This window comes from Lepidothrix coronata, unplaced genomic scaffold, assembly GCF_001604755.1.
Source record: "Lepidothrix coronata isolate B3197 unplaced genomic scaffold, Lepidothrix_coronata-1.0 Scaffold107, whole genome shotgun sequence".
NCBI classification, from domain to species: Eukaryota; Metazoa; Chordata; class Aves; order Passeriformes; family Pipridae; genus Lepidothrix; species Lepidothrix coronata.
Genome location: NW_016690287.1, coordinates 2604255 through 2622340, shown reverse-complemented (window position 1 = coordinate 2622340; position 18086 = coordinate 2604255). Strand labels below are relative to the sequence as shown.

General features: G+C 43.9%; 1 protein-coding gene across 2 annotated transcripts in view; it reads right to left on the bottom strand.

Annotated features, from left to right (window-relative positions):
* The window catches only part of RERG (RAS like estrogen regulated growth inhibitor), a 103641-nt gene extending 86451 nt beyond the window's left edge, over nucleotides 1-17190 (bottom strand). The window contains exons 1-2 of one of the 2 annotated variants that reach the window (XM_017824016.1): nucleotides 17137-17190; nucleotides 15340-15514 (exon numbers count right to left, since the gene is read on the bottom strand). In XM_017824016.1, coding sequence (XP_017679505.1) covers nucleotides 15340-15400 — 61 coding nt within the window. In that variant the 5' untranslated portion in view covers nucleotides 15401-15514; nucleotides 17137-17190. Of the gene's footprint in view, nucleotides 1-15339; nucleotides 15515-16354; nucleotides 16495-17136 lie in introns of those variants that run through there. The other variant, XM_017824015.1, reaches the window with a different exon arrangement.
* Nucleotides 17191-18086: the final 896 nt, after the last annotated feature.

Genomic DNA, 18086 nt, shown 5'->3' with positions numbered 1-18086 from the left:
TGCAGACACCTTCCAGAAAAAAAAAAAAAAAAAAAAAAAAAAAAAAAAAAAAAAAAAAAGCAGCCTGAAGCAGACACCGAGCATGGAAATATCCAGCCTGAATAGTTAAACCTAGGCAATGTCCTAAGAAACTCAGAAGGGCCCTGGTATTACCCTACCACTATTTAAGGCTACTTTAAGTAGTTTTGCTTCCAGCTCCACCTGCCAGACTGAAAACTGAGGCTTAGCCTGACAGATGACACTTATGCTTGTGAGAGATAGAAATGCAGGACCCATGCTGTCTTTTCTTACACAAGTCAGCATTTTGAGGCAGCACAGTTTAATAGCTCCTGTTACTGAACCTGGGATCCTGATACCTTGTGTGCTAGTCACTAGCACTGTCTCCTCATTATTTTAATTCCCAAAGCTCTTAACAAACCACTTCTATTTTTTTTTTTTTTGCTCCTCTCAGCAGCCTGAGCCAGGCTCATGTAGAAGTACCACATTGCTGTTGAACAGAAAATCTCGGTAATTGTGGGAATCTCTTTATTGTCCTGTGATAAAAAGCTCTTTGCTAGGTCCTTGTATCCAGGAGATGAAGACAGAAGGTTGTGGTACCTCTGTAATTATGTGACTGAAAAATCTAACATGCTTATAGTAGCAGTTCAAACCATGCAGGCAGCAGGAAGAGAGTCCCTGGTCCAAGAAGTCATGGTCTAGATTGAGATGGAGTGGTCTGGGTTAGACTCCTGGAACAGCTACCAGCTTGGTATCAGTGCCTTTGTGTTTTTGTCCAGTGTGTGAAACACATGCTACTGCAAGGGCATGTTAGTGCAGTGCTATATGCAGCCTAGTGTTGTTGCAAGCCAGGGTGGAAAAGAAGTCTGAACCATAACTTTTTCGGCCGATGTGGTTTAAAGAATTTGCAGGAAATTCTGAAGGCAAAACAGTGCATCACCTATGACTGAGAAAATAGCACACTTTTCCTGGGTTTGCCCTTGCAATGCTTGCTTTCAAGTTGTATTTTGTCTTTCAATTCACTATATTACTTTCTGAGTCTGCTAGCGCTGAGTGTGGGGATATCCCAGACTCCTGCTTTCCTCCCTGGAGGAAAGAGGGAGCACAGAGGGACAGTGGACACAACTTATGTCATAACTGACCCTGCTCTTGATGGCCCTGCTCAAAAGTCCACAGAAATAAACACAGGCTTTTTCATTTATTTCCAGACTTTGGATTGATCTCCAGATGTCTGTCAATGCTTCTTATGTGGAAATACTGCTAAGGAAACTAAGTAATGATGGCAATTCAGAAGAGACCCAAGACAGGCTTTTTCTGGAGGACTGGAGAAAGAAAAGTCTTGCTGCATATCACTGTGTGGATTGTCCCTGGAGTTCTAAGGCTGACAAAATGTACTCTTAATTTAGAGATTTTTTAAAAACATCCCAAAACTTCTACCTTCTCACCCTTCCCTCAGTGAGTGTTTTGAAGCCACTGCCTTTTCAATTTTCTAAAGCTGTGTCTGAATAGAAAGAATCTCTTTTAAATTGGGACCTTCCTAGCAGGTTATCACCTCTAAGGATGAGAAAACAGTGCAAAAGGAGTGGCACCAACTAGCTGCAATTCAGATTGTTTGAAATAAAATATTATCTATATGTCAACCTCCTATCTGTGAGGGCCACAAACATTTGTTCAGGACACTGTACAAGGTTATTTAGTCTAGCATTTTGTGGAGCCTTGAACTAATTTACCTAATAATCTTTAATTTTTCATAACTAATGTTCTTTAGCTTTGAAAATAATCCTGTGAATTCTTCCTCTAGTTTTAAAGAGTTGTAACTAAAGCTCACCTTTCTGTGACTTTTATTTTTCATGTTCTAAGAGTGTTAACTTAGATTTTTCCTTCTGAAACTAATTTCTAGATTTCCTTCCCAATATGTGCAGGATCTCCTCTGTGCAAGCTCTTCGTTTCTTTGCCAGTGTGGCTTCAAATCTTACACCCCAGTCAGAGCTAAAAATATTCATGTTAGTATGGGTCAGCAGAAAACCCTGAATTCTTGTTCTGATCGTCATATGAATTTACAGAAGAAATTGTATCTGTATTCTGCTATGCCACATGCTCCTGTTAATCCCTATTCTTGCAAATAAACCACTGTTGCACGAATTGTGCTGTTAATTTTAATGAGTTCAACTGCATAAAACTTGCAATTTCTCATTAATGCCCCTGTAGCACAGTCCAAATATTGACTCGGCTAATGCTTTCAACTTAGTGCCATAAAGTTGTAAGTTAAATAAAACAAATACAAAAAGTTACATTTTTTTTCTCAAATACTTAATGTTCTTAGAAGAGATTTCATAACAGTATCCTGAAAATCATCTCTTTCATAAAATAAAGATAGGGCTCCGTGTGCAGGAACAAGCAGATATATAGAATACAAACTGTACTAAGAAAAAGGAAAGTTCAAGTGGCCCAGAGGAGAGGATCATGACTAATAGCAGTGGTTTAGGTCAAGGAAAAAAAAATAAGGCAACTAAGTACCAGGGAAAAATTCTTAATTTAATATATTCATGGTCAACAAGATCATATTTTTCAAGTCACAAAGGGTTACTGCAGTCATCTACTCCGACCCCCTTGCAAGTAAGGACATAAAATGTTTGTCACCGGGGAAATTATTTAATGAGGAATAAAATCCTACAGGGTTCATGAGTTACCTAAAATTGGACAAGTTCTGCACTGCTGAGACTAACAGGCTAGAGAACTCTGCACTGACTGCCCAGTGGTAGAGGCAGTCCATGCATGTATCTCACATTAATGCCATTCAGCTTCTTCAGTTATTTATTACTGAAGTATGGTATCAAAAGCAGTACCTCTGTGACAATATTTAGGCAACAGTTTTGGGTTGAAGGAGCTGCTCTGACTTAGATTCTGGAGACACAGATGGTGCAAGTCTTCCTCCAGAAAGGTGCTAAATAACTTGTTTTATGGTACAATATTTTTTTAGAAGCAGCGTCCACGATGTTGCGTTAAGGTAACAAAATTTTCTGGTCACATTTTGGTACTTCACCAAAGTCCTTGAGTCATTTGAGGAGTTCACACGTTGGTATTATTGCCTTCACTGCACATTCCTGCCCCGTGCTAAAAGGTGTCCCAAACCCATAAGGCTTTTTTCAGTACTGGCTATAGGAAAGATGGGGATAAACTTTTTGGCAGGGCCTGTTGTGATATGACAAGGGGTAATGGTTATAAACAAGAGGGTTGATTTAGATCAGATATAAGGCAGAATTTTTTTATAAAGAGGGTGGTGAAACACTGGTACAGGCTGTCCAGAGAGGTGGTAGATGCTGCATCCCTGCAAACATTCAAGGCCAGGTTTCATGGGTCTCTGAGCAACCTGATCGAGCTGAAGATGCCCCTGCTAATCGCACAGTGGTTGAACAAGGTGACCTATAAACACCCTTCCAACCCAAAGTATTCTATGTTTCTATCCCTCATATGATATGTACAGGGATAAACTGAAACCACAGAGGTGCAACTGGACTACGCCTTACAGAGTGACCCAAGTGTAAAACTACTCTCACTGGTTTAGTACTCTGGGAGGCACACAAGAACAGTTTGAGATGAGAGCACTTTTGCAATCAGCAGGTTCAAAGTTTTCTGAAATGTCACGTGAAATATGCTTTTAGAATGACACAGGAGTGTAGAGCCCTGGATTCTTAAGAGTCACCTGCTAAAGCAGACAGAGAAATCCTGGAATTGCACAATGATTTAGTACTTTTGACACACGAAGTCAGACCGCCCACGCTTGAAACTTAAGACTTTTTCCCATCCTCTGCCTTGTTATCCATAAAACGCTAAAGCATTTTAACCTTCGCCAAGAGCAACAGCATTAATGGGAATGAACAGAAAATGATAGTGCACAATCAAGCTTTAAGGTGTTTTTGTCATGAGCATGTTTCCCTAACCCCTGTTCCAACTCCTGCTGTTGGTCATCATATTTTCCCTGCCTCTCTGAATAACGTGCATGTCAGCTACCTCCTGTGCAGAAACTAAAGGTAGGATCCAAGGTGGCAGTGCACTGTTTCAACTTGGCTGTGAAGGTCATCCTCTTCTAGCAGGTTCATCCCTGCTTCTGTTTGCAGCCAGTCCCTGTCTGTGCTGTGGCACTGGGAACAGAAAGTAATATTTGCAGCACTTCAATGTGCAACGAAGTTCCTCTCACTTGCTGGTATTAACATTTTGACAGTTTATTAGAAAGCACCATTCAGCAAACGTTTAGCAATTGAAGAAATACTATAAAATGAGCCATGCAAAATTATTTGAGGTGATTAAAAAGTCTTTCAGGCACAGACCTATTGTGAGGTGAGATATGATACATATACATGATACAAACGAACATGAAATTAGTCTTAATGGTACTGAAACTTTGTCCAGCTGGATCCGGAGACCTGCAGGCAGCTCACGATACTTTTCATACCTGTAAAATGAGAGAACTTAAGAAATTGCTCTAAGGTTCTTCTGCATTTTCCATGGACTACCTCTTGCCTCATCTTTACAGGGATGCCAAACTCCCGAGCTGATGCTTATTGTACCGTGTGCATCAGCAACTGCACATGATTTTACAGATACTTTGTAGATACTAGAACTACTTAGGAAAAAGGCAACTTTACCGAGTGTTCTTCATGAAAATAAAAACAGAGTAAAGAAATTCCTGTATGGTTTGGTGGTTTATTCAATAGAGGGAAACTAGGAAAATAGAACAGGCAAAGCTTCTTTCTTAGTTCTGAATCCAACGTGTCTGCCTTTTCAAGCAGGAAGGAGTGGAAATAGAGCATGATTGTTTCCGTGGAGTCCTAGAAGTCTGCAGGACTATACATAACACCTGTCTAAGAACAAGTATTTCTTATAGTACAGGTTCCCAAACTCCTCCAAACACAAACTGAGCAATATGTGAATTTCCACCACAGGGGGTGCTGAGTTGAATCTCAGGGGCCTCTTTCATGCTAGATCTTAAATAGAAAATTAATGAAGAAAACAGTCATACCGAGCATGTTCAAAATAGAAGTTAGTCTGTTTTCATAAGAGAGGCTTGGTTATTTCAGATGCCAGGTCAGAAACTGCAAACAAAATTCGCCAAGAAATTACCGAAGTAATACTGAGCATGCATAATGGTGGTTGGTGAGAAATAGACTGGTTTAATTACACCAAACACTAAAAAAAAGAGTATTCTTGCATGAGATGTAGTTGAGATTACCATGTGACACTGAAGATTAATCAAAAGCAATATTTTGATTTCTTGCCTCAGCCTGTGCTTGCTTTTATTTCACTGAGACAGAATCAGCTATAAGGAGAAGGGTGGTTAGCTGGTGCTTCCAGGACCAGTATGCCTCTCTCTCCAAATGGGTCTGAAGCATCCATTTGGGTCAGTCTCTTCTTTTCAGGCGAAAAAATGAGCCTGCATTGTTTTTTGTCATTTTCTTATGCGTCATTTACTTTTCATGTCTTACTAGTACAGCTCATAAACGAACCCTTCTTCCACTGACACTTAATGGGGAGAATTTACATTTTTCACTCTTCAGTTATCAAAAGCATGTGTTTCTTCCTGCTCAGTTTGGATTGTTTTCCATCTGTGGCCAACCTATGTTTGCTAGTCTCTAGCTGGATTATTCACAGCCCTATGCCCAAACCTATTTCTTTAGTGACAAAGTTGTCAACAGGACAAGTATATGAATGTTTGATTATCCAGGACACAGCTTACTGTGTTAAGTTGCCTGTCTCTTGTTGTCTTCAACCTTTCTGCTTTGCAGCTCTTCAGAGGCAGGGTTTATTCCTTCAGGACTGTGCATATTTATGGGAAAATTGCTGTGCTTCCTGTTCTTGTTATTTGATCAGCAAGGTAAACATAAACAAACAGAAGGAGTGGACTCAGAGGCCACATCTGCAGTTGCTCTTGCTAGATATGAATCACAAGAGCTCTCCATCCTCTTGCTTTAGTGAATTTGTTGACTCTGGTCAGGAGACAGGGCAATTTTCTCAGCTCCTTCCTGCAGCAATAGGAAAGGTGAGTGTGTGAGCACTGCACAGCAGTGGGAGGCAGGCAGGACACTTCCCACTCCCAGCTTTGTAAAGAAGTTTATTTCGCCAGATCCTCAGTGGGGGTAAACAGGCACCCACTGCCAGAACAGGTGCAAGACCCCGTGTCCCTGAAGGATACTTTTCTAAATAAATATGTGAATAATAACACTGATATACCTCTCTCCTCCTCCTTGATAATCTCAAGACCTACCATGCTCACTGTAGATAAAGGTCAAATTTTGTTACCTGGAGATAAATCTTTTTGAAACTTTGCCTGGAAATAGATCTAACAGACAAACTCATGCTGTGGATCACTATTAAATTATTTCATGTTGGAATTCAGCCTGGAGCAGAACCAACTCCAGTGCATGTAACCACAAAAATCCAGTTGGGTTAAGCAGCAGTGCTTGGCTTCACAGATGCTGCCACTGAGGTTGGTTAACACAAGGTGTTTGTTTTGGCACTCATACTCCAATGCCCTATATTTTGCAGAGCATGGGGTTTGGTGGGGAGTTTTTGTTTGGGGTTTTTTTTCCTGCTACCCATGGGTCTAATACTGCATTCTTCTGTGGTGACTCTTCAACATATTTCAATATATTCTGCAGTGAAGAAATAAATAGCCCACTCTGATTTTTTGGCTTCTAATTCTTTCTTGCACTTTCCTGCTTTGAATGTCAGATTTGAAGTTCTCCCTTGCTTGCAAAGCTCCTCAAGGGCACAGGTCCTGCTGGGCAGGTCAGGAAAAGATCATGGTTGACAGCTTCTGCCATTGTACAGAGTGGGATTTTTGTTTCCCAGGGCAGGCACAGAGATATGCCACTGACAAAAGCAGCTCTCTAGAGTAGGGTTGTGCAAATCTATGATAGATTATATTATAGTTAGACTGAGAGTTGGATGGCAAACATAGCCACATGAAGGGGAGAAAGGAAGTAAAGACAAGCTCCTTCTGTGCTTGTGGTCCTGTGGGTCAAAATGAAATTAAGCCCTACTCGGTAAGCAGTGAAAGACAGGATTGCCCAATATATTTTTAAGGAAAATAAATGTTACTTCTGTGCTTTATTTTGCTGTCAATAATTAATGTCAGTGCATGAGCCATAAAAGGTCCTAAGGATCCCACAGGGCCGGCAGGGGTTGGGTCTCAGATGCCGGGTAACTGCTGCCAGCCTGGGAGCCATCCGTCAGGATCTCAGCAGCCTGAAGAGAAATCATGGAAAGGAGCTTTTGTGCCTGAGTCACAATTCCCTTGGTGACTTGAGGCTATCAGGCTCTTCCTTCCTTCACCACAGTTGCAGTGGCACACCTTGCAGCAGGGTGTGGTCACTGTCCCCTCAGCCTTTTGGAAAGCTACAAGTGCTGGTTCAAGCACTAAAGAAATTCCCTCCGTGGGGGAGTATATCCTATGCATCGTCCAGTTGCATCCTTCCAGCTTGAAAACTTTTCAAGTTACATATCTAAACAGCTCCCACGTGGTAATGCATTGCTGCCTCAGGCCTCTGCTCTTGCTCCTCTGCAGCTTCTTTTTTACCAACCCCAGAGCGGCAGCAGCAAAACAACCCGTGAAAGTCGGCAGCTTCACGTGCCTTCAAAACCAGGCTTGATGTTTTCAACATATTCTCTCATTTTCCTGTGTGCAGACTACTGCCTAACATTTCTGGAAAAGCAGCTGGAAACTCCAGCCAATTTCTGTGACATTTTAAAGCTGCACATATGTTAAGTACATCTACTACTTCCTTCCCCAGAGTTTCATGCTTGTCTTGCCATTCATCTTTTCATCCTGTATGCACAGAATATGAGTTATCTACAGTGTCACTGCCATAATTTATGGCATTTCCCAACACCTACATGGCAAACCCATTAGAAACTGTAACAGCTGCAGACTGACTCCAGCAGCATAAACGCTCTACCTGGTGGGAAACATTCACAAAAAGGGCTTTTCCCATTCAGAATTATGAAAAGGCAATAGAAAAAGATTCACCTCCCTTCTCAGTTATTTTTCTGTCTCCAGGAAGAGGTAGGAGTCAATGAAAACAGGAGGGGCTGTGAATGGAAAGAAATGTGGGTTCAAACAGCAGGCCAGGCTGAGAGCGGCTGAGGTGGGAGTCCTGTAACTATTGGAATGACAATGGGGAGTGCTCTGGCAGCGCCCTGTAAACTGTGTGTGGAGAGGTGAGGAAAGCTGAGGGGTGCCTTCACCCAAAGTTGTAACTGCCCCTGCAGCACGGGGTATATAAAAGACTGTCAGTAAAGCTGAACAAGAACAGACTTGGAATAAAAGCAGCAAATGGATGAGGATGCCACAGTTTCCTTGCCCACTGCTATCTTATAGGAATTCCTCTGCTCTCCTGCTCATGCCAGGCATGTGGTGAGAGGGTACAAACACCTTCAGTCAACAGCAGCTATTCCCAGCCCTGTAACCAGGGCTCAGCTGAAGCTTAAAGCATTTCATTGATCCTCCTACTTTAAGACAGTGTTAGTTTTTCATACACCTGAGAATTTTTGGGTTCTGTAAATGTAAAAGGCACGATGACAAATGCAGAAAAAGAAAGCTTGCTTGAGAAATACAGTCATAACTTGTTTCTCCTGCTCTGCCACAAAGCCAAAATAGGTAATGATCAAGGCTAGCTACGTAAAGACACGCTGCTTCTCATTTTTAACCTGCGTGAAGCTGGCTTCACACAATGAGTGCCTGGAGCAGTCAAAGCTTGGAAAATCCTCAAAGTCCAAGCCTGGGAGTGGATTCCAGGACAGTAGGAACCACTTCAGAGCGACTGTTCTTTGCTGCATCACATCACTGCTGCCAGGATTAGCTCATCTGGATGTCCTGCACTGAGCCTTTAATGATGTACGATGCACTCACAGTGTGGACAAAGAGGAACGAAGGGGCTGGGGATGAAAAACAGAGATGGGAGGAAGCACAAAGTGAGGAGGTTGGGAAGGCAACCGTAAATACAAAGTTCCTGTGTAAATTACAAAGCCATTTCACCATATGCAGGCTTTAGGCAACATTTACTAAACAGGCAGGGGGAAAGCCAAGGGTGACAGTTGAGCATAAAGAAGGCAAAAAAAGTATATGCAAGGCAAGGGGTAGGCAGGGACTCCAGATAAACAAAAAGTTGGTGGAAGAATAAAAATCTTGGTGTTTTTGAAAGGACCCGTGAAGGTCAGCAGCCTGGGACACAGCAGTGTCCTGGTGGGGAACAGCAGAATGACCAAAACACTGCAAGGATTCCTGGGACTCCACCAGGATAGTTGTCTTCTGCAAAATTACAGGAGACAGAAGTGAGCAGGATGGCTATCTCATCAAGGCAGGGGGTGGCTAGGCACAGGCCTAGAGAAAAACTTGTGCTGCAGACATAAATCTTGAATCCTGGCATTCCTTTCCCAGTAATCAAACAGCAGGCTATATTTAGCCCAACCTAAACAGAAACAAGGAACAGCAGGACTAGTCTTAGCTCTAACAGCTGCCACCAGCTGCACAGAGGGGACACAGGTAGAGCTGATGTCACATGTAGTTAAATGAGATGGAACAGAGGAGGCAGCGATGCTTGAATGAACAATGTTGGCATTTGGTTAGAGAAATTCTGCATTTTACTATTTCACGGTTAGGCAGAAGGAAGATCTAACACTGAGCAGAGCATGAATGCTTTCTACACCAAAGGCAAGGCTATAGTGAACCATGGACAGGCAAACAAGCAGAGGAAAGGGAGGAGGTAACAGATACAAGCAGTCTTGCCACTCAGAGCAAACTTTAGCCCAGGTTCCTGGTGTTCCTTCTCTTTAGTTCTAGCACGACAAGAATCAACAAATGCAGTTTGAGAAAGTCCAGGAAAGACTGGTGACTAAAAGGCTTGTGTCTGTGAGGTAAGGACAGTGGGGCTTTTTCAAGCAGCATGTGAGGGGGGCCAACAGGTACTGCTGATCACAGTAGGGCCCAGCACTTGGTTATGTACACCCTGCCTGGCCCCAAAACTGCACATCTTGGGGCCACTACATCAGCAGCCCCTCTCCTTGCCAGCATGGAGACATATTCATGGGTGACAGTAATTTATTTCATTGATCCATAAACCCAAGGCTCACTCTCTATATAGGAATCAGCATCATCCACTGGACAGGAGCATGGAAAGGTCATGTTAATGCAACTGCTTGGAATATTACCTGCTCCAGCAGGACATATTTGCATTCTTGCTGACGAAGAAATAGTCTCGAAATTAGTGAACTAATTACTGTTACATTTCTACTAGTACATGTACACACACATGTACATGCACAGCACCTTCAAAAACCTGGGGCTGGTTGAAGAGTGTAAAACCAGAGGGTGCAAAAAGTGGGAGTGTTTAATGAGTACTTGACTAGCAAAATAATACAGGACAATTAATACAGTGGGTGTTAAACCTGATCACTGAATAATCACTTAAGCATCTGGTTGTCACTGCCATTCTTAAGAACAAACAAAAAAAAGGCTACTGATCTATTCCACTAGCATAAGAAAAAAGCCAAAACCCACAACAGAAAATTCAGAGTCTCTTTCCAGCCACATTTCTGGATTTCAGAGACACCTTATTACAGTAATTCTCCCTTGATACATCAACTGTTACAGCACGGACTTTGAAGCTCATGTGGTAGCTTTCCTTGCCTTACTAGCAGAGTCCTGAGTTTGATAACTAATCGCTCCTTAATAACTCATGTTTCCTCCCCAAAAGTCCCTGAAATGAAATTAGTTGGGGGAAATATATGAGCAGGGATTTTGTGAAGTAGAAAAATCACTTTGGGCTTCTTTCCCAGTAAGAAATGGGAGTGGGGTGACGCTGAATTCAGTTCTGTTCCACACATGCCCAGACCTTGCAATTAGGAAGTGATCCCTGATAGTATGTCTCAAACATATCACCAAATAACAAAAAAACCCCACAGATTTGTTGAAGGCCTCTCTGGCTTGGCTCCTGCTTGAATCTGTTCTTTAGGAACTTGTAAAACTTTCATCCTGGGTTAGTCAGGGAAAACAGCACAAGCCAACAGATACAAACATATGTTTGCTCACAACTTTCCCAACTGTGACAATAAAATGACTGGAGTTGGTGAGATCTTAATTTCTGTGATGGGACAGGCTCTTTGCCATACCTACTTACTAAAGCCCCTTTACTGGTCACCCTTTTGCCCAAATGCAAGCATCTGAGCTACTGCAGGATAGAAAGATGACAACAGCCCTGTGCCTCATGTATCTGATTGCATAAGCAAGTGATTTGCATACCTGGCACGTTTACTGGGGGAAGCCTGTGGGGTCTTTAGGATCTTCCCTGTTGCTTTAACACCAGTAGAACCCACACAAACTTCCATGTCCCACATCACGTGTGTAGCTGCACGGCCCATCCAGACACATGAGAACTGTGTTTTGCCTGTGGCTGGGCAAACCATAGTAGTCAGCCTGGCACACACACAGCAAAAAGGCAAGTTGGTTAGCTCATGCTGCAGCTGGACGTTGTCTCTTTTTTGGCCAAAATATAAAGGCTCTTAAGCAGATGTATTTTGAGCATTCATAGTCAACTGAGTTATGGGGCGGAAAAGCATCAGTCATGCAGTGTTATCCAGTATATGCCCCATTTTTCTGCTCCTGGTTCATGCATTTTCACTCCTCTTTAGCTTTCCGGGCACATACTGTACCTTGTAATAACATGGAAGAACAAGGGCTTCGAGTCTTTATTAATTGCTACTACTGTAATTTTACAAGGAGCTATTTAGGAAATTCTAATTTTTGTTACCATAGGAATGAAGCTGTAGGATCCAGCAGAAGAACAATTTAAACAGCAATGTTTAAGTAATTAACTTCAACTTTAATTCTCTGCTCCATCCAAGCTCCTCTTGGGCATAAAGAAAAAGACTTTAAAAGCTCTCTCCTCCTCAGTGCCACTTGAGTCTAGTCCAAATTAGGAGGTACAGCCCTGTTATCTATAGCAGGGTTTAGCAATCTACCTTCCCACCCACAGAGCATTTCCTCCTCTTCCCAAGAGAAGCAGCTGCAAAATCCTCCTTGGCTCAGGCAGAGCTCCTCATCTGCTTTTTCTCAGCTAGTTTAAAGCAACGTTTATGCAACTTTAATACATTAAGAATTGGATGAATGGAAGAGCATCTAGTCCACAGGTTGGGATGCTCATACCTGATGAGTTTGCCCATTACTCAGCGCAACTAGATAGGGCCACTTTTGTGTACCCCTTTCTGAGCTGGTTTGCTCCTCTTTTTCTATTTGAAAGGTTTAGGTCTACATTAAGTAAAAAATCAAAACAGGACAGGTAATCGATTAGCCATTCTGCTGGCCTTCCCCAGCAGGCAGGAGGAGACAAGGCAAGGAAAGAGAACAGTGAAAAGCTGACACTCACACTTGCCATTGCCTCCTGTTTGTTTTTTAAACCTTTGAACCGTGGAAACTTATAAGCAGCAAGAAAGTGGAGAAAAGTTTTATCTTCCTTGGCTTTAACTCTTTTGAGATCCTACTATTACTACTCAGATTTGTGAACAGTGTTCACCTCACGTTTGAAAGAGTCTTGGAAGGGACTACTTTGCAGAACAAGGAATCTTGCACCCCTTTAAACAGATGTCTAGCACTGATGAGATTAGGATGTTCCTCAGCTCTCAGTAATGGTAACAGGTCTAATGACTTTCGTAGCATATGAGGGACAGCTTTAACTGTCCACATGTCCTGAAGCACAACACTTCTTTCTTCGTAGATGCTTTGACTCACTCATCCAAAGTCTCAGTCAGGAAGTGGAAGAAGAGCTGTGTCTGTAACTCCACAGGTGCTGTCAGGTGGTGAAGCCACTTAGAGATTAAGAACCTAATTCCTGGCTCTTCCTCAGCAAATGAAGATAAGCCAAGAAAGCAAGCCAGTGACCGTATTTTGGCATGATTTTCTGGCAATTATAGTGGCCTTATTTATCACCCAACATCTCCTTTTCATTGCACATATCTGGTGTGCTCCAGCATTCTGCCTCACGTTCTTGCTTCCAGAGTCTGGCTTATCTTTCAGCTGTCTGGCCAAGTCTATTCCAGTAAACTATGGTCACAGGATCCTGCCCCAACAATGCATTACAAACTGGTCACAGGGATAGGGAACTACACAGTTACACCAAAAAAAAAAAAAAAAAAAGACAGTATCAACACTAATCTAGCAGGGTATTATCAATCAGACCCAGCTATCTGGAGACTACTTTGTGTCCAGTTCTGTTTTTAGCACTTTCGTAGCTCCCACTATTGTTACTGTTGGCTGCAGGCAAATAGGTATTTTCAGACACCACCCCCCTCACACACACACACACAGATACACAGACACACTTATTTCTCTGGAGTTGCCTGAGCTGTTGAAACTGGATCCTTTTATGGGAATGTACAAGAGGGGTTTTCATAAGCAAGCTGGAGAATCTGGGAGGCACAGCTGGCGCTCTGTCGAGGTAGCTGAGAGTGCTCCACCCCCTTAAATTCACCTTCTTGTTCTTGCCCACTTATTTGCGCCTTCATTTCCACACAGATTCCCATACGTGGTCACAGTCAAAAGAGGGGACCTTAGTCATATTTTATGTAATAATTCCTTGCATGTCAAGTGGAAAAAAAAAGGAAAGAGGAGGAGGATTCTGAAGGACTAGGATGTTTTTATTGGCTTTTCATTTCTTTTATCTCCCACCCGGTTCCAGGACCACAGGAAAACATTTTTACCACAAAATCCTAGTATATTGAAATCTACAAAAAGGATGCAACAGGTAAAAAAAAGGCTCTTGTTGATCCTATGCTGGTGTAGCACTTTAACTGAGCACTTAACGGGTAGTTTTGTATTTTTTAAAGACAAGCTCTCAAACTATTAGGAATACCAGGGTAAGGCAACTCTTTTTTTAGTGTTTCAAATTTCCTGCAAATACTTCAGCATTCTTTTGCATTATTTTCAGTCCAGTCAAAAGACTGGACAACCACAGAAACCATCAACCAAATGTAAGATAAACCAAAAGGAGAACCACTGAAGTTATTTACAAAACTTAGACATGACAGTGAAATGCAAATACAAAAGAGGGGTGGGGTGAACACAGCAGGGAAAAAGGAACAGTTTAAATTTATCCCAGTATATTATCAGAAATCCCTCAGGTATTCTATTCAAAAAGGTGGAATTTAATCTGCCTTGTCTTTGAATAAGCAATATAGTCTCCAAGATGTTCTGCCTCACAGACGCCTTTTTTTTGTGAAGGCCGACAGAGCTGCTTCACTGACAGTGTTCTGGTAAAATACCTTCTGGGTAAATGTGCTTTTATAAACAACCCATTCTGAAGTTAGTGAAACAATAATACATTTATGGGACAGAACCTTGGCATGTCTAATACAAAGTCACTTTGGGGAACTGGAGATGGTTGATAGCAGCTGAGTCTAGCCTAATGCTCTTACCAGTACATCATTATCTCCTGGCTTCTCTTGTGCAGATTTTTTCTAGAATAAACAGTATCTTACAGTTCCCAAACTGGCACAGGAGCATTATTAGACTAAGTCTCCTTATTTCCTCATCCCTGTGGGGCAATGACATGGAGAGTGTTCATGGAGCTGTCAAGTTAATGCAACACCACCGAAACACCTGAGGGAGCTTGCAACTCTCATATTACACTCCTTATCTCATCGAAGAAAAGGCTGTCTGTAGAAATGGATTTTTAACATTTATGCCTCCCCCTTGTGTTTCTACCATAGGAACTCACCAGACTATGTTTATTTCTCAAAAGATCTCTACAAATCCAAACTTCACACATCGTATTTTCTTGGCTTCCTGGTAAATACGTAAAACCAGGAGAGCACTGAGAATAAAAATTCTTTGAGTTGTTGAGTCTAAACTTCCTGTGGAAATCAACCAGAATTACAACTATTACAGAAGTAATGTGATATTTAAAAAAGGATCTGATCCTAGGGGAGAGGGACCATAATATAAATGCTTTCATCTAGCACAAGCTTTGAAGAGACAAACTGAATATTACTAATTCTGTTCCACTGGAAAAGAGGAATGTTGCCACTTACTTCATGAGAACTGGGTTTGATTTGGATTGGGAAGTTTGTTTGTTGTTGGGCTTTTTCTTAAAAAGTGATAAAAGTATTTTTATTCTGGAGAACCTGGAGAAAACAGCATAAAAAGCCAAGTAAGAGAGAATTTCTGGCCTCATCCTGACCGCCCTAACAAGAATAAGGTCACAGATATCCTTTTGTACAAAGAGTTTGTCTGCACAGAGGGAGGAAAAAGTTGCCTGTTGACAAGCAGAAGAAAAAAGCAGAAGACAAACATACCTGACTTGCCCACACCAGCCCGACCAAAGATCGCCAGCTTCACTTCTGCACTCTTAGCCATACTGGAAGGAATGGGGTGGTGGCAAACTCACTCAATTATCAAAAGCGAAGCAGAAGAACTGTTCCCAGCTCCTGTGTTTGGCTTCACTGTGTCATTGTGACGTCAATGCAGAGCCTGGGGAAGAATACCACAAGGATGGAACTGCAAGGAGCCAGGCTCTCCCTTTCCCCCGCCCCCTTCCCTTTTTGCTTTTTTTAAATAGTCACGATAATCGATGCTCCGTTCCTGCTTTAAACATTGCAGTAACACCACTGACATATTTGGCACTGTTTGTGCAAAGCCTACCTTCAGCTTTCTGGCTACTGCTGTTTGCTTCATGCTGGCACTGTAATATTGCAAAAGGTACTCAACAAGGCAGAGTGCCTGCCTTACAAGGCTCCTTATTCTTTCTTTCTCTTTCAGTTGCAATTGCATATATTTACTGTATTTGACTCAACTGCAATGAATTACTTTTTGTAGAATATTATTTAATAGTTGTGAGCACTCACTAGTAGCGCCTGCAGATAGCTAATCTTTCCCTGAGCCCTCCAGTTCCAAAAAGGTTTCAATTACTCAGCAGCAGTTGCTTAAAAACCTCTAAGCACTTTTACCTTGCCCATTGTACTAAGCAAATCTGTACCCAGGAAGTTTGCTAGTGCTCACACATAAACGTTCAGCAAAGCATGGGGTTAGCAAAAGAATGCCAGAATTGCTGGTAATGAACCTTTAACAGGCTGTATAGGAATTATCTATGTTCACAGTTTCACTGCATTACCTTGAGCAAGTCACCTGACACTTCATCTCTTTGATTTGATTTCTCCAACCTGGACAGTAAAACATATAACCATACCTGTCCCTGTAGAATGTTTTAAGATCTTGAGGGAAAAAATGGCAACTCAGATAATGATGATGATCCTCAGCCCTGACTTAAACATCAAAAATTCACTCTACTTTTAAAACAGGGTAGAACTTTACCTGTGAATGGAACGTGTTATGAAGGTTTGCTGTTGTGCTGAAGTACCCACTTTAGCCACAAATTGTAACAGTGACGTAGGAAGCTCACTATGTCAGCATTATCTGCTCTAGAGCAAAATGCATTTCAAACACGTTTCTTGAAATAAAAGCCTGAGGCTTTTTCCTATTCGGAAAAAAAAAAAAAGCTTGCAAAAAGAAAGAGTTAAGACACTTTACATCGAGAAGGGTCCCGATTCACGTCTGACGTCGTAGCGCTCCTGATTTCTTTTGCCTAAGCGTAAGTATCAGATCATTCTCACTCTGCATGGACAGTTAGAAGCACGAATTGTTTCAGGACGCAGCGGGATGGGCGGAGGGGAGAGAGAAGAACACCGGTGTTTGCCTCCGCCGGTCGCCCGCCGGTCCCTAACCCCGCACCGTCGCCTGCGGCAGGAGCTACTGCCCCGCAGGTCTGTTTTACATTTCTGTGCAGATATCGACTCATCACCGCCTGCCCCGTAACTCCGGGTGGTCCCGGCAGGTGCCGCCCGCCCGGCGCAGGGCGGCTCCCGCGGCTGCGGACACCGGCGCTGCCCGGCACGCCCGGCTCCGCCACCCTTGCGGGCACCGCGGACCCCCGGCGCCGCATCTTCCCGCTGCACGGTATCCTCCTCACTCCACCCCCCCCCACACCCCCACACCCCCCCCTCCACCCCCCCCCACCACCTCCCAGCTTCTCCCTTCTCCCTTCCGCACCCGCGGAAAACCCCCCGCGGGCGCGCACGGCCCCGCCCGGCTCTCACCTCTTTGCGCGCTGCCGGCAGCGCGGAGGGGCCGCGCTCGGCGGTGCCCCCGGCGCGGCGCTCGGCGAGGGAGGCACGGCCCGGCCCCGGCCCCGGCCCCGGCCCCGGGCGCTCCCCCGGCGCAGCGGCGCGGCCGCACACGGCACAGGGTCCGCCCGCCCCTCCGCCCGCCCGGCGGGGCTCCCGCAGCGCCCGCGGCCGCCGAGCGGAGCCGCCGCGCCCCCTGCGGGCCGCCGGGAGCGGCGCTGCCGGTGTCGGTGCCGGTGTCGGTGCCGGTGCCGAGCGGGGAGGAGGCAGCGGCCTCTCGCCGGACCCGCTGCCCGGCGCGGTGCTTTTTCGGAGGAGCGGACGCAGCCCTGTAATTGGGAGCGCTCGGCGGTACCGCAGCGTTTGAATTACGTGGGGGAGCGGCTGTTGTTCGCTCGCACGAGTTCTGAGCGAAGCGCTTGCTAGCGCCGAGTCTGCTCCGCGGGTTATTTTAGCGTCTCAAGTATTCTCCTTCCCTCCCTCTCGCTCCCTTAGTGCTGCTCGCCAGCACCAGTCTGTGCAACCCTGCGCAGAGCCGGAGTGTCTCCCTGTCCTGACACACATGACAGCAAAGTGACAGTAGGGCTGCTGCCCCACTAGACCGCTTTCCAGTAGCATCAGCTTTTCACGCGGAGCTCTTCCGACTTTCTCACGTGGCTTATGGCAAAGGAAAATGTCGTTACTTCAATTTGCAAATGTGGAAAATGAATCGTGTAAAGACATCAGCTTCTCCAAGAGGTTCGTGTCAGAGCCAGGGACCAACTTCTGAAATTATAGGACCAAATTTATCAGACAGCTCTTTACTTCCATGTTTATTAAACTATCCAGTAACATAAAGATACATTAGTAACAGATGTGAACCAGAGCTGGAAAGCACTTAGAGTTCAGTGGATGTTCCTCCTCTGTTTCTGTTCCAGCCCAGA